The sequence below is a fragment of the Uloborus diversus genome, chromosome 4 (genome assembly GCF_026930045.1).
Source record: "Uloborus diversus isolate 005 chromosome 4, Udiv.v.3.1, whole genome shotgun sequence".
Lineage (NCBI taxonomy): Eukaryota > Metazoa > Arthropoda > Arachnida > Araneae > Uloboridae > Uloborus > Uloborus diversus.
The window spans coordinates 18,033,193-18,046,067 of record NC_072734.1 but is presented as its reverse complement, the minus strand read 5'-3'; the positions used below and the strand labels follow the sequence as shown (position 1 = coordinate 18,046,067).

At 33.1% G+C, this 12,875-nt stretch overlaps 1 protein-coding gene across 1 annotated transcript in view; it reads left to right on the top strand.

Annotated features, from left to right (window-relative positions):
* Nucleotides 1-8,488, top strand: part of LOC129219899 (b(0,+)-type amino acid transporter 1-like) — a 58,840-nt gene extending 50,352 nt beyond the window's left edge. Inside the window, exons 12-13 of the mRNA XM_054854213.1 lie at nt 6,692-6,860; nt 8,072-8,488. Of these exons, the coding sequence (XP_054710188.1) occupies nt 6,692-6,860; nt 8,072-8,136 (234 nt within the window). The 3' untranslated portion in view covers nt 8,137-8,488. The remainder of the gene's footprint in view (nt 1-6,691; nt 6,861-8,071) is intronic.
* The last annotated feature ends 4,387 nt before the right edge of the window (nt 8,489-12,875 follow it).

Genomic DNA, 12,875 nt, shown 5'->3' with positions numbered 1-12,875 from the left:
CTTTTGTTTTTCTTCTAATGAACTATGAACTGTTTCTCTTTTGTGTTCTATTTCACTGTCAGAAGTGTAGGTCACGCCTATAAACGGAACTCCATAAAAGGGGTGTCCATGTCGTAGATAGTGAAAAGAGGGTAAGTCGAAATTCTGACATACAAAATGGTTAGTACTGAATGCATTTATTGTTTCTAATTCATGCCTAACCATAACTGTGTACATTTATATTTAACTAGTAATGAAGCTCAAGTTGTAGAAGTAGTTTTGTGCTGTGTTGATAAAACAAAACTATTTGTGAGTAATGCATAATGCCAGTGTGTCCATAAATTATTCATCCGATAAGGATTTGACTTTAGAGTCTAGAAAAAGTGACAAAAGGAAAAACATCTCTTTGGATTTCAATGAATCACTAGTCTCACTAATAATTCTCATTGGTGGACCAGGCTTTTGTTAACTACCAGTTTGTTAGTGCTCTCGACTTCAATTAAATTACATATCGCTCATTCTTTTCAACAATGTCGTATCTCAAAAAACGTGATTTTTCAGGGGAGCGATTTTAAAGTTTCAAAGTAGGATATCATGAAGTAAAACTATATTTCAAGCCAATGATTGAGCTTCTTCTTACGCATAAGGTCTTTTTTAAGAAAATCTAGTGTTTCTTTTCTGTTTCATGACGAAGTGCAAAAAGCGTAAATTTTAAGAAGTTGCGTTTTATTTATGACGTTCTTGCACTAAATTTGAAAGATACTGTTTGAAATATTTCAAAATATGTCACTATTGTTAATACCTGTTCTCCTTACAATACCGACATAAATGCAAATAGTGCGTTCTTGATTTAAAAATTTTAATGTCATTTTCCCATTATTGGCAATTTTAATGTGATTCAATAGTTTACTCTCTAAACATCATCACCAGTGGCCAAATTAAAACCAGATTTTTTAAAAAAATTGCCAAATTTGTCGTCAACTTGGCGACCAAAAGACTGGCAATATATCGCCCAGTGTCCGCCAAATTATAACACCACTTGAGTATACATCGAAATTAACAATGATTCCCCCCCCCCCCAAAAAAAAGAGGCAAAAAACCCCTTTAGAAACACCCGGATGCAACCAAAAGGGGAGGCGCACAACTAGACCCCACTAGGAATCTACGTACGAAATTTCAACTTTCTAGGACATACCGTTCTTGAGTTTGTGTGTATACGCACATCCGCACATACAAACATACGTACGTACGGACGTCACGTGAAAAGTCGTTGTAATTAACTCGTGGAATGTCAAAATAAATATTTCGGGTGTTTATACGTTCTTAGGAACTTATCCGCGTGTGGTCGGATTGAAAAAAAAACTTAACATTAATTCGGCTGTGAGCAAAATGGAAATTAAGGCCGAATTTTGAGTGAAATTTTTTTCGCGAATACAATACTTCCTTTTTTGTAAAAGGAAGTAAAAAGGGCATAACTCCATATACAGATTTTTGATATATGACGTTTTTTAAAGGGTGAGCGATATGCCTCCAGCTCGGTTATTGACTATTCCAGACTGATGAGTCCACAACAAGGACAAAACGGCAGTCTCCGGATGTCATAACCAGGTTGTTGGTATTTTGCATGTATGCAGATTGGATACTCTCCGAGCAAGTAATTACGCGAACATAGCAGTGCTCTAAAAGCAAACAAAACAAAATCCGAAAATAACTTTTTCCCGATCACTTATTCCAAATATATCTTAGAGCAAATCCTTCTCCGGTGATCTATTTATGAACGCCATACATACATCTCAAAGCGTTTATAAGCTACTGAAGTACAAAGTCCAACAAAAGCGCTTCATACGCTTTTACTAGGTTTTGTAAAATTTTAAATTATTTTCAAAGTGTGTTTAATTTCTTTAAAGTAGCTATAAGTTTCTTTTTTACTTGAATATTTAAATTAATTTTTTATATGCATAAAATTAAGTCTATACAAATAATTAAGCACAAAAGGGACAAGTCTTTGACTAAAAGTAAAGTTTTAAAAAATGAAAAGAAATAGCTATCGAAATTATTTTTTAAATCTTTGATACTGTTGTAAATAGCTAACTTTTTTTTCTACTGTACGCTGTTGTATAATTTTATTAAACTTCATGAAAAAGGGAGCATCCACTGTTGTAAAACTTTTAATTTAAGATGTCATTGATGCTTTTATTCGTGTTGTATTTAAAACTTCAATTTGAATAATATTTATTTCAAAGTTTTATATATATGAAAGTATTGATTATTATTACAGCTACTTGTTTTTTAGTAAAATGATCGTTTTTAACTGTTTTTTATATTAATTTTTATTTATTTAGAGTTTACTTTTGTTACACGTTATTGAATAAAATCATTAATCATTTTTAATTCTCGCCAGTGCGAAACAAATTTCAATATTTTAAAGCACATAATGAAGATTTTTAGAAAACATTCGAACTGAGAAGCATTGACACGTGATAGCGAAAACGCATTAAAAATTAATTAATTAAGTACAAGAAAGCTGATTAATAAATTACTTGGAAAGAAGCAATATATAAGTACAATGACCTGTATACGTATAATTAATTTTAAATTAGTGGTACCCGCACGGCTTTGCCCGTAATAGAAAAATTAAAAGGTCTTTTGGTTCGCCCGTATATTTACAAATAATGTGTGGTGAATTTTCTCGCCATTTGGCTTGTACCCATGTTACGGTTCAACGTTATGACAATTTCGTATCTCGCCAATTGGCTTGTGTCCATGTTACGGTTCCACGTTATGATAATTTCGTGATTTATTCGTCCATCTTATGATATTTTTGTTCTTAAAATTGGAATGGAGAAAGAACCAAATCGAATTTTCGAAAAATCGCTTCTAGGTGCACACCCCTATGCTTGCAAACTAATTCTGTGCCAAATTTCATGAAAATCGGCCGATTTGTCTAGGCGCTCTGCGTGTCACAGAGATCCTGACAGACAGACAGAGATCCGGACCGAGAGAGATCCTGACAGACAGAGAGACTTTAGCTTTACTATTAGTAAAGACAATGCGGAAAAATTTATTTGAATCATAGATTTTTAAAAAGCAAAAACATGAAAATACTTTGTTCATTCAACATGAAATGTTCATTTCTAGTTATGATCTTTTTTATAATATTTGAAATTTTCCCACATACATTTGTGCTGCAAAGTTGCATTCAGAATTTCAGTATGAAAACTCAATATTGAGCTTGATGAGCAAATTTTTATCGAACGTGACTAAATTAATTTACATTTGACGGCATTACGAACTTTAATCCGCCTTTTAGTGAATCTTACGGTCAAGTCAATTAGTATTTTACTGTTGAATTGTAAGTCTTTTAAAAATAAATTGAAAAAAAAAAATCCATAAAATAATTTGTCGTAATATGTTCTGTGTTCTGTTTCGATGAACACTTCAAAAATAGCGATAATTGTTGAGTAATACTTTAAGAACACTTTTCAATGTGGTTTCAATAAGATAAACTAATCTTTAACAGTGCAAACTCTTATTTGCACGTAGAGAAAAATAATAAATTTCGTGAAACAAAATTTTTGATGGTGTTAAGGTATGTTAGATAATATATGTGCAAGGGCGTCCCGAACTAAAATTTTTGGAAGGGGGTTAAATTCTTAATTTGCTGAATGAAATTCTGAGCTTTATCGAATGATGAGCATACACAGACATATGATATCATCAAATGGAAAGGAACATTAGGTATTCTTAAAAATAATTTTAAAAGAAAAAAGAACATCATTGTTTTAGTGTTATCCCCAAATTTGCCGAATCGTCAGCAAAATTTTCCAAATAAGAAACATTATTTTTTGGAAGGTCAGAGTGGGCTCCCGCGACCTCCCATGGGGCACCCCTGTAAATGTGTTTACACAAAAATTCTATGCTTTTAAACGTAACTACGCTTTTTATAAGTTTCATTTAATTTATTTACATTTTTTATATTCCTTTAAAAATATAATTCACGCCATAGAAAAATATTGAAACGGGAGAAATGCAACGAGCTAAGAACACCTATTGTACCATAGCTGTATTAAACACAAGCCAGATGCAATTTCGTAATTTGTATTCTCCTATAGACGAAAGAACATTTAATGAAAGGAAAGTATATGTTTACTTGATTTACATTCGTCATTTTTCAAGGGAAATGGAGTTAAATTAAGGGTAGATACTAGTAATAGAGATAAACTAATTGTAATGTTAACTTTTTCTAAACCTCTATTTAAGAGAAGAAAGTGCAACTAGAGCTCGTATAGTGTGGCCTTGTTCACTTATTGCTTGACCTTGGACGAGCTCATTTTTAAGTTTGAGATGGAAAAAGGAGAAACTCTTAGATTGGGATAACTCCAAGGGTCGCAAAACGGCTCTTCACTATTATTTTAGCAAATGTACGCCTTTAAGCTTCAGTAAACCCGAAGTATCAGAATCAGATTATACGTACCAGCCTTTTACGTGTGAATTGAAATTTTTGGAAACTGGAATTTCATTTTTTGAAGTTGCGAGTCTAACTTTGACTCTCAAAACTTCGCCCATGACAGCATTCCCAAAACAAAACTAAAAATTGTTATAGAAATGCTTTGAAAGATGGAACCTATCGAGTTTAAATTCTACAGAAAAACTTTGATTTTAAAGAAAGAATTAAATGTTTTAAAAATGTAAAACAGAAAATCATTCAGATAAAGAGATAAAGAATAAAATATTCATACCTCAATTTCGAGATTTAATTTTATACTTGAATAATTTAATAAATGAAATCAGTTACTGTTTCCGTTCGATCTTATTTTTAAGTTTTTTCCTCACTGATGACTTTGTAATTCAAAACAAAGTAAGTTTTCATGCATTCTGCGTTATTCTCACATATTTTCGTTGTGCTAAATAATAACATATTCATTTTTCTCCTTTTAATTATCTAAACTACAGGCAAATACAAGCACGTTATGGCATCCAGTTACTGCTGTATCACCCTTATTTGGGATCGTCAGTCTGGAACAGCCATAACAGAGCTGAAGGCAAAAAACCTTCTCAGAATAGCTGATAGTATCTTCACACTGGTAGCTTATTATCTAAATTAAATATGTATCCTAATATTAACTGGTATTTTTATTGATAGTGAATCAGCCTGACTCACAATTACTTAAGTAACTAGATACGACATAGTAAAGTCAGACATCTTTACTACTTAACTGTAACTATAATCTCTGGATATTTTAATTCAAATTAAAGTTACCTATGATTTTTCTGTGGCAGCTTCTGAAGCTGTGAATTTGATTCACTATAGTTTGAACGAGTTTGCCAGATAAGTTAAGCCTTTGTTTATAGGAACTTTACCGAGCCCCGTGAGAAACAAGCACCCACCATTCTTAGCTTCGAAAACGAAACTAAGAGCTACATTTGCAAGAATAAGAAAATGGTAGGTTTTAAACGTTCGTAGTAAAATGAATAAAGCAGTACTAACGATACAAAGGTTTTCGTTCCTTAATGTCACCGTATTTCTCAATGATTTTACTAATATTCCGAGAGCAGACCTTTATTTTTCATTACAAATACTATAACTCTAATGAAATATTTTCGTAGCTGCACAGGTTACTACATTTGCCAGACGTCCTGATTTTCAGACATAATCCCGGTGTCCCAGTAATAGCTAAATTTGACTATAGATGACCAAAAAAGTCTAAAAGTAATGAACTGAAAGGATTATTTAGGATAATTACTTTTCATAGCATTGAGAATGAACCACCCTCTAAAGCTCAAAAAACCAACCAAGGGTGAGACCCTTTTGAATACCCACGACACGGGGAAAGGTGGTCGGGGCATTCTGGTGTTCCAGTTGAACCTTTCAGAAATCTAGCCAGACTAGGCATAAAGAAATTTTCTGATAGTATCAGCAGTTTTGTGAACATTAATCAACTATGTAACTCATTTGTTTGTCCCCAGGTCCTTATTTAGTTAGTTACTTTAGGGTTTGTGAACGTCTCCCTGAAATTTCAAGACTGAAACAAGGGAGAAACTACAACCGAGAGAAATAATAAAAAAAAAACAAGTTTAAAACAGGTCAAAATGTTATATAGATCTTACGACAGATCCAAAATTTACATCTTTTGATGGTTTAGTTTTTTTTGTTGGAATTTTTTAGCTTAATTGTAACTAGTAGTCTTACTTAATTGATTGCTTTATTCCTAAATTAAACATAAAATTTCAGCAATGTCTCAATTTTCGCAGCGTTTTGCGAGCCGCTAAAAATTTTGTTTCGATCAGTTTTGCGAAAAATATTGAAAGAGAGCCGTGGCACACCTATAAAGGAAAAGAGCTCCCGTTATCCGTGTTTTTGAAAGCTTTCGTGGTTTTTAAAAGAGTAAAAAATATTTTCCGCTCAAATTTATCCTTTCACCTAAGTGCAATATTATTTGCAAAATATCAACTTTGAAAAAATTTCTATCGTAAGATAAATTAAGAATTTGGGTTTGAAATGTAGTTTTTAAGGAGATTGTTTTATTATATTTTATCCATGTTCTTCAAGATGTTAACATACAATAAATACTTTTATAAGAACATGTAAAGTATGCGTAACCGAATTCTGCTTTGAAATCCTTCAAGTATAAAACAGTTCACCATTTTGTTGCATGCATTTTTGAAAGACTGCATTCCATGAGTTGACCTGCTTCTTTCATCACGCCAACAGGTCCCCATTTGGATTGCCTACGTGGTCTTGGTCATCTCCGTGTTTCTGGTGGTGGCGCCAATCGTCGAGAACCCGCAGATCGAATACCTGTACGCCTCCTCCTTTGTGCTGTCGGGACTTCTTGTTTACATTCCTTTTGTCCACTACAAGCTACACCTCAACATCATGGGTAAGGATTTCTTAAATCTCAATCGTATCATTTTGTATGCAGGATGATTCTAAATTGTTTTGAAATATTAAGAGGGGCGGTAGTCTGCCCATCCAGACGAACAATGGGACATAAGGTCGTATTCCATTCTGACCAGGCAACCACACAAATGGTGTAATGATGAAAAAAGTTCCTAAAGACAGCAATCCAAAGAGCATTTTGGGACATATTTCTGAATCACAAATTATTTACTTTCGTGCACCCGTTATCGAAATATAAGGGCTTAAAGTCTGCCGAAATTTTAAGAAAGCAACAAATTTAAAGATTTGGCAAGAAATTGATCTTTTTCACCGCCTGCATCCACGGCTCCCCCCCCCCCCCCACACACAAAAACTTAGGAATCTTCACAATGAAGATTAGAATAACTATATCAAATTGAATACACATTTTTTTTATTATTATTAATAGCTCACAAGGATGTGGAGGGTGCGAGTCTACCTTTAAATGATTCTAAACAATCTTTTTATCCATCCCCCCTTCCCCTTGAAGTGTTTGTCGCCTGAAACTAATCAGCACCAAGCCCTCCCATGGGGACATATGATACCTATTTGTACCAACCTTTTTTATATTCTATGCATTACGTTTTAATTTAGAGCGGGGGGGGGGGGGGGTGACTCCGTACAAACAAGCAGATATTTTACAAAAGGTCAAAATGGTAACAGCACCTCTTTAAGCGTGTAAATCTTTCAAAAGTTGAATATTTTAACTAACTCAATATTTTTGAAAATTTTTGATATAGAAGAAAGTATAACAAAGCTGTTTGCACGCAGTGAAAGGCAAACATTTTGAACTTCCAAGAGTTAACGTAGAGTAGCGGAGAGTTGTATTTCGTCCCTGATTTGCAATTTTTTGCAAATCTTCATGGTGTTTAGTATGCAAACAATTTAGCAACGATTACATCTAAGGTACGTCATTGCTTGCTAAATCAAAGAATTTTTTTTTTTTCAGATTTATTTAATCATCACATAACCTTTTCTACAAGTAAATACTTCAAGTTTTGCACCGTCAGTATAAAATAATGAATAATAATTAATTCAATGTAATTATTCAGTCTCATACGAGAACTTTTCTACATGCTTTCGTAATCTTTTCTCCGAAATTAGTTTCAGAAGTCCCACAGGAGCACAGTGCCTTTTACTCGCCATTAACTTTCTCTCGACTTCTCGTTTCAGGTAACATTACCATTTTCTTCCAACTCCTTCTCGAAGTTGCGCCCACGAAATACGTCCCCGACTGAAAGTTTCGTAAATCCGGAAGTCAACGGAGAGAATGGAGAATGTGCGGAAGTGACGTACTGCGAAGCGTTGGCTGTTGTCACTGACAACTCAAAAGTGATATAAATTCCACACAAGCTGGTGATACGAAATTTTTAAATTCAACAGATCAAAACACATATATAAATAAATAAACAGGAATGTAAAAAGCAAAGTATAATTCGTTCCGATCGAACTTTGTTTTTTCTGTGTCAATATTCCATTTGAGCTCAACATGCATTCGACAGAAAACAGGTGCTCTTCCATAGACCTAATAGTTGGCAGCGGGCGATTGCGGAAAACTGGATTGTCCAACAAGGATTGAAATTCGTTTCCGAATCGTCTTCCATGTGATGACAGAAATACTTGGTTTTTAAAGACAAAGCTTCAATAAAATTATTATTTTGCTCAGAAAATATTAAATGTATGTATCAAAGTGTTTATATATTTTCATCTTTCGAAGGTAGAAGGCTCACTGCATTTTTAGGTTGCTAAAAGGAATCGTATTTGTTCGGATTGCATTTTTGAACCATGTAGTTTGTGAAATTTCATTCATCGTTGTATTCCGTGGTAAACAACATGACTCTCAAACACATTATGCTGGTATAACAACGACCTATTCTTATTTCAGGGTAGTACAACTACTTTCAGGGCTTGTAGGCCGTGGTCCACCCTCGAGAATCCTGGCAGATGCTTCGCCTGACAAGACTCGGATTTCTTCAAAGCACAAATCTATTCATAACGTTGTAAATTGCTCATGATCTTGATCTTCATTGAGTTGGGCACCAATCTTGTATTCAATGGCTTCAGAACACTGACCTTTATCCTTGAAAGGGCATCTGACTGGCGCATCCTCTTTAGAATAGATAGGACATCAGCTAGCAAAGAGTATGAGCCAATCAGATGTTTAGCAACCAGTCAGAAGCAATACGATCAAATTTGAGATTTTTGCCCTATCCAATATGGATTAAGGTTATGATCAAGTTGGAAGTTTAGGCACAGACTAATCTTTCGTACTCATTCATGCTCTGAACAAGTCGGAGACATGTCACTTGAAACGTCAGTTAAAAACTTCTTCGAAGGACCAGGGTCTAAAAGACCAGAAAGTAGTAACACTAATGACGACTGCCATGAAAGTCTAAGTTTCTTTTGCAGGCTTTCCTTTCACGTCATTGATTCTAAAAAAATAATTACCGCGCCCTCGTGCTTAGTTATTGTCTGTCATTAATTCCATTATTAAAAATTGCTCTCACCAAAAGGACCATAATCAAAGATGTACATGGAACAGAAAAGTTTCGGGAACAACAGCGTATTTTGTAGCTGTCACGGCCGGTGTTGAACCAGCATAATATTTGAGATATATTAAGTATAGGTTTGAAACTATCATTTCAAGTTTGAAATCTTAATTCATGTGCCTATTAGTTTTGATCTCTATACGATCATTTAAAATCTTGAACATAAAAATGAACGCAATATGGAATATTCATTCATTTCAGTGACATTCTATCGTAAGTTGTAATAAAAAATAAAACAACGAACGAGAATTGCTTGTACAATAAGTGTACCAAATGATTTTAATGAAAGAAGTAGAGTTGGGTGAAATATTTTATTACGTTATGCAAAAAACACACATTCTACAATCGCATTTTATATTAAAAGTATTGGTTTTTTTAAACTGCAGTCAGTTTGTTAGTATTTTACGTCATGTTTCATGTTTTATAATAGGATTTTACATGATATACATTTTGTCATATCACAATAACTTTTAAGCAAATCTATTAAAACTCGTTAGTCGAATTTTTTAATAAACTTTTTTATTTTTATAATGTTAAACTCCGTGGTTCAAAATCATGATCATAACTGAACAAAAACAATATGCAAATATATGTGTTAGAGCAAATATTTCCAAGTATCCAAAGCATTGATCATTAAAACGAGGGGCAAAAATGAATAAAATATTTACAGTTATCTGAAAAAGAAAATTAACTCATTTTATATAAATACATTTAACATTATTTTAAAAATTTTAAAGATACATTTTTCAGTGTTAAGTACAATAAAGTACTTATCCTTTCAAGAACTTCGTATTGGGAAGCTTGTTGCAATTGTAATCTTTCCCTTACCATATAATGCATTTGGATAGATGGAAAAAATGATGCAGTGCACTACAAGCCAAAGATTGTTTCTATACGATTGTTATTTGTTTTATAGGATTATAAATATTGTTATATATAGAACAGGCACTGGTTTAATCTCATAGTTTCTAAAATTGTCCGTTTTTAGTTTTGTGTTGTGATTGTGAGTAGCATTTTTTATGTTCAAACATGAAACAGAACCCTAGAAGGTAAGATTTCAGTGAAAGTGTAAGCTTGTAACGATATTAATAAATCAAGTTTACTTAGCAGGTAAATTCAGCCTAATTTAATCAAGAGATAACACTGAGAAACAGTTATATAACACTAGCAAAAATACCCGGCGTTGCCTGGGTTAGTAATAATTATGAGAAACAATCGTTACTTGCCCTTGTTTTCTGTTTTAAGCGAAAGAATTTAAAACAACCTTTTTGAAGTGATTAAAAATCGAGCTTCTTCCTTACTCATTAAACTAAAATAGCAATAAGTATAAAGAACAAAATAGTATTCAATTAGAAACGAAAGCACATTTAAGCATATACAAATTTGAAGAATTTCCGAAATATGAAATTAAACTTTACATATTTAAAAAGATTTATCTGTTAGTACTTTTTTTTTTTTTTTAATCTAAAACCTTCTCTGTATGGCTATTGATGTACGAACTGTTTTAAAAAATGTAGCCGCCCGTGTTCCCCTTACACTTGCTTTAGTTATTTTGGGAAATTTCAATTTTTGTGGGCACTTGGTGCGGTTTAAAATCTTACCAAACTTGCGAGAATCATTTTGGGACACTTTCCATAATACTCCCCCTCCTTACTAATTTTTATTATGGAAATATTGTTGCCAGATGCTGAGATACTTTTGGTCGAAATAAAATGGCGCTAAACGGTTTCATCCGAAATGTTTCCAAAATAAGTAGTAAAATTTGGCGATTGTTTGAAATCGTGCAAAAAGAAAAATTAATGGAAGTTTTTGTGCGGTTTATGGATTTGCCTAATTTAGTTGTTGAATTATTTTTACAAAGTATTTTTTTTTTTAAGTATCTTTGATTGGCGATATTTTGTTTATATGGTGAAAGCTGAGAAACATTATTACGTAGTCTTTGGGCTCAAAAACAGCGACAGTGGAAAAAACTGCCAAATCCATCAGCTACTGAAATCTTTCTGAAAAAGTTCTGGCGATATTTCTGCTGGTTGGTTGGATATAGTGAGCAAGTGTCCAATCAGCATAAATAATAATAATAAACCATTAATTACATAAGTTCCGTTTAAAAGTAAAATCATCAGCCAAATCCATTTATTTTTAGCCAATCTTGTGGAAAAAAGTTACTTTAAGATTTGACTTGAGAAAAGCCTCAAAAAGTCAGACGAAACGCAAAAATATTCAACAATACAACAATTCGTGGGAGTTGAGATGACACACTAAATAATGACTTGGGTTGATGAAAGCCTTCGAACAGGGAACAAAAAAGCTCATAACTCGTTTTTTATACAACTTAGAAACTTCGAACAGATGCTATCTTCAGCAGAAAAATTGGCGCTTTCGATGGACATATAATGTTAATATGTGCACGTTTTTTTCCACCCCCATATTGGGACATTTATGCGAAAATTGGGACTAAAATTGGAATAAAAAGGGAACTATCAATCGGATTTTTTTCGAACTGGTCTATAAACCTTCCCAGTACCAAACTGAACAAACGGTGAAAGTTTCAGCCAAATCTGCCGGGTAGTTTCTGAGATCTTAGGGAACAAATTTACCAAACTCCATTTTTATATATATAGATTCTGACTTTGTCTAAGCCTAAAATATCAGTCGTCATAATCCTTCGGCTCCTTTTACTAATTCGTAAGTTGTAAATTTCACGAAATTTACTGACATTGATTCAGAGGTATTTATGAAACAAGTAATCTAACGGCGTAGTTAGTCAATGAGTTCTTAGATAGCGACAATGATATCAGTAAATTTCAATGTACATTTCGTTGGAACCGTCTGGAAATTAACTAATTACATAGGTTAACCGCCAAGAATATAAAAATTGGTTCTATAATGAGATGTAATAAATATGATTGGAGGAAAATTTAACTCGAAGGAATTTTTATTAATTAATTATTGCAAGGAACAGTAAAATAATGGCTATGTATTTACCGTAACCGTACCCTGATTGCAAAACTAAAATAACTTTTTAACAAAACTAATTTTTTTTTTTTTTTTTACTAAAATAACTTAGATTCGGAATAGCACGACTCGATCCACATAGCTATAGCCCTGCTCGATCCACAAGCGCTTGTATCGGCCACAACAATCAATAAAAAAGCGATATTGAAATAAATGTCGAAGTTAAAAATTCATATCATTGGCGGTGAAGGCGAACCGCACCCATAGCAACAAGTCGACGTTACCGTGAGAAGGAATTTTCATTGGTTAGAATAAACTGATGCGATTTGTTGAATTAGGGTTCTTACCTCACTCGACGAAAGAATTTTATTGTATTAGTGTACGCATTTGATGATCGAATTCAAAAAGAAAACATCAGTACAAATTGATTTCTTCACTTTATAAGCAAAAAAGAAAAAAAAATCAAGCGATAT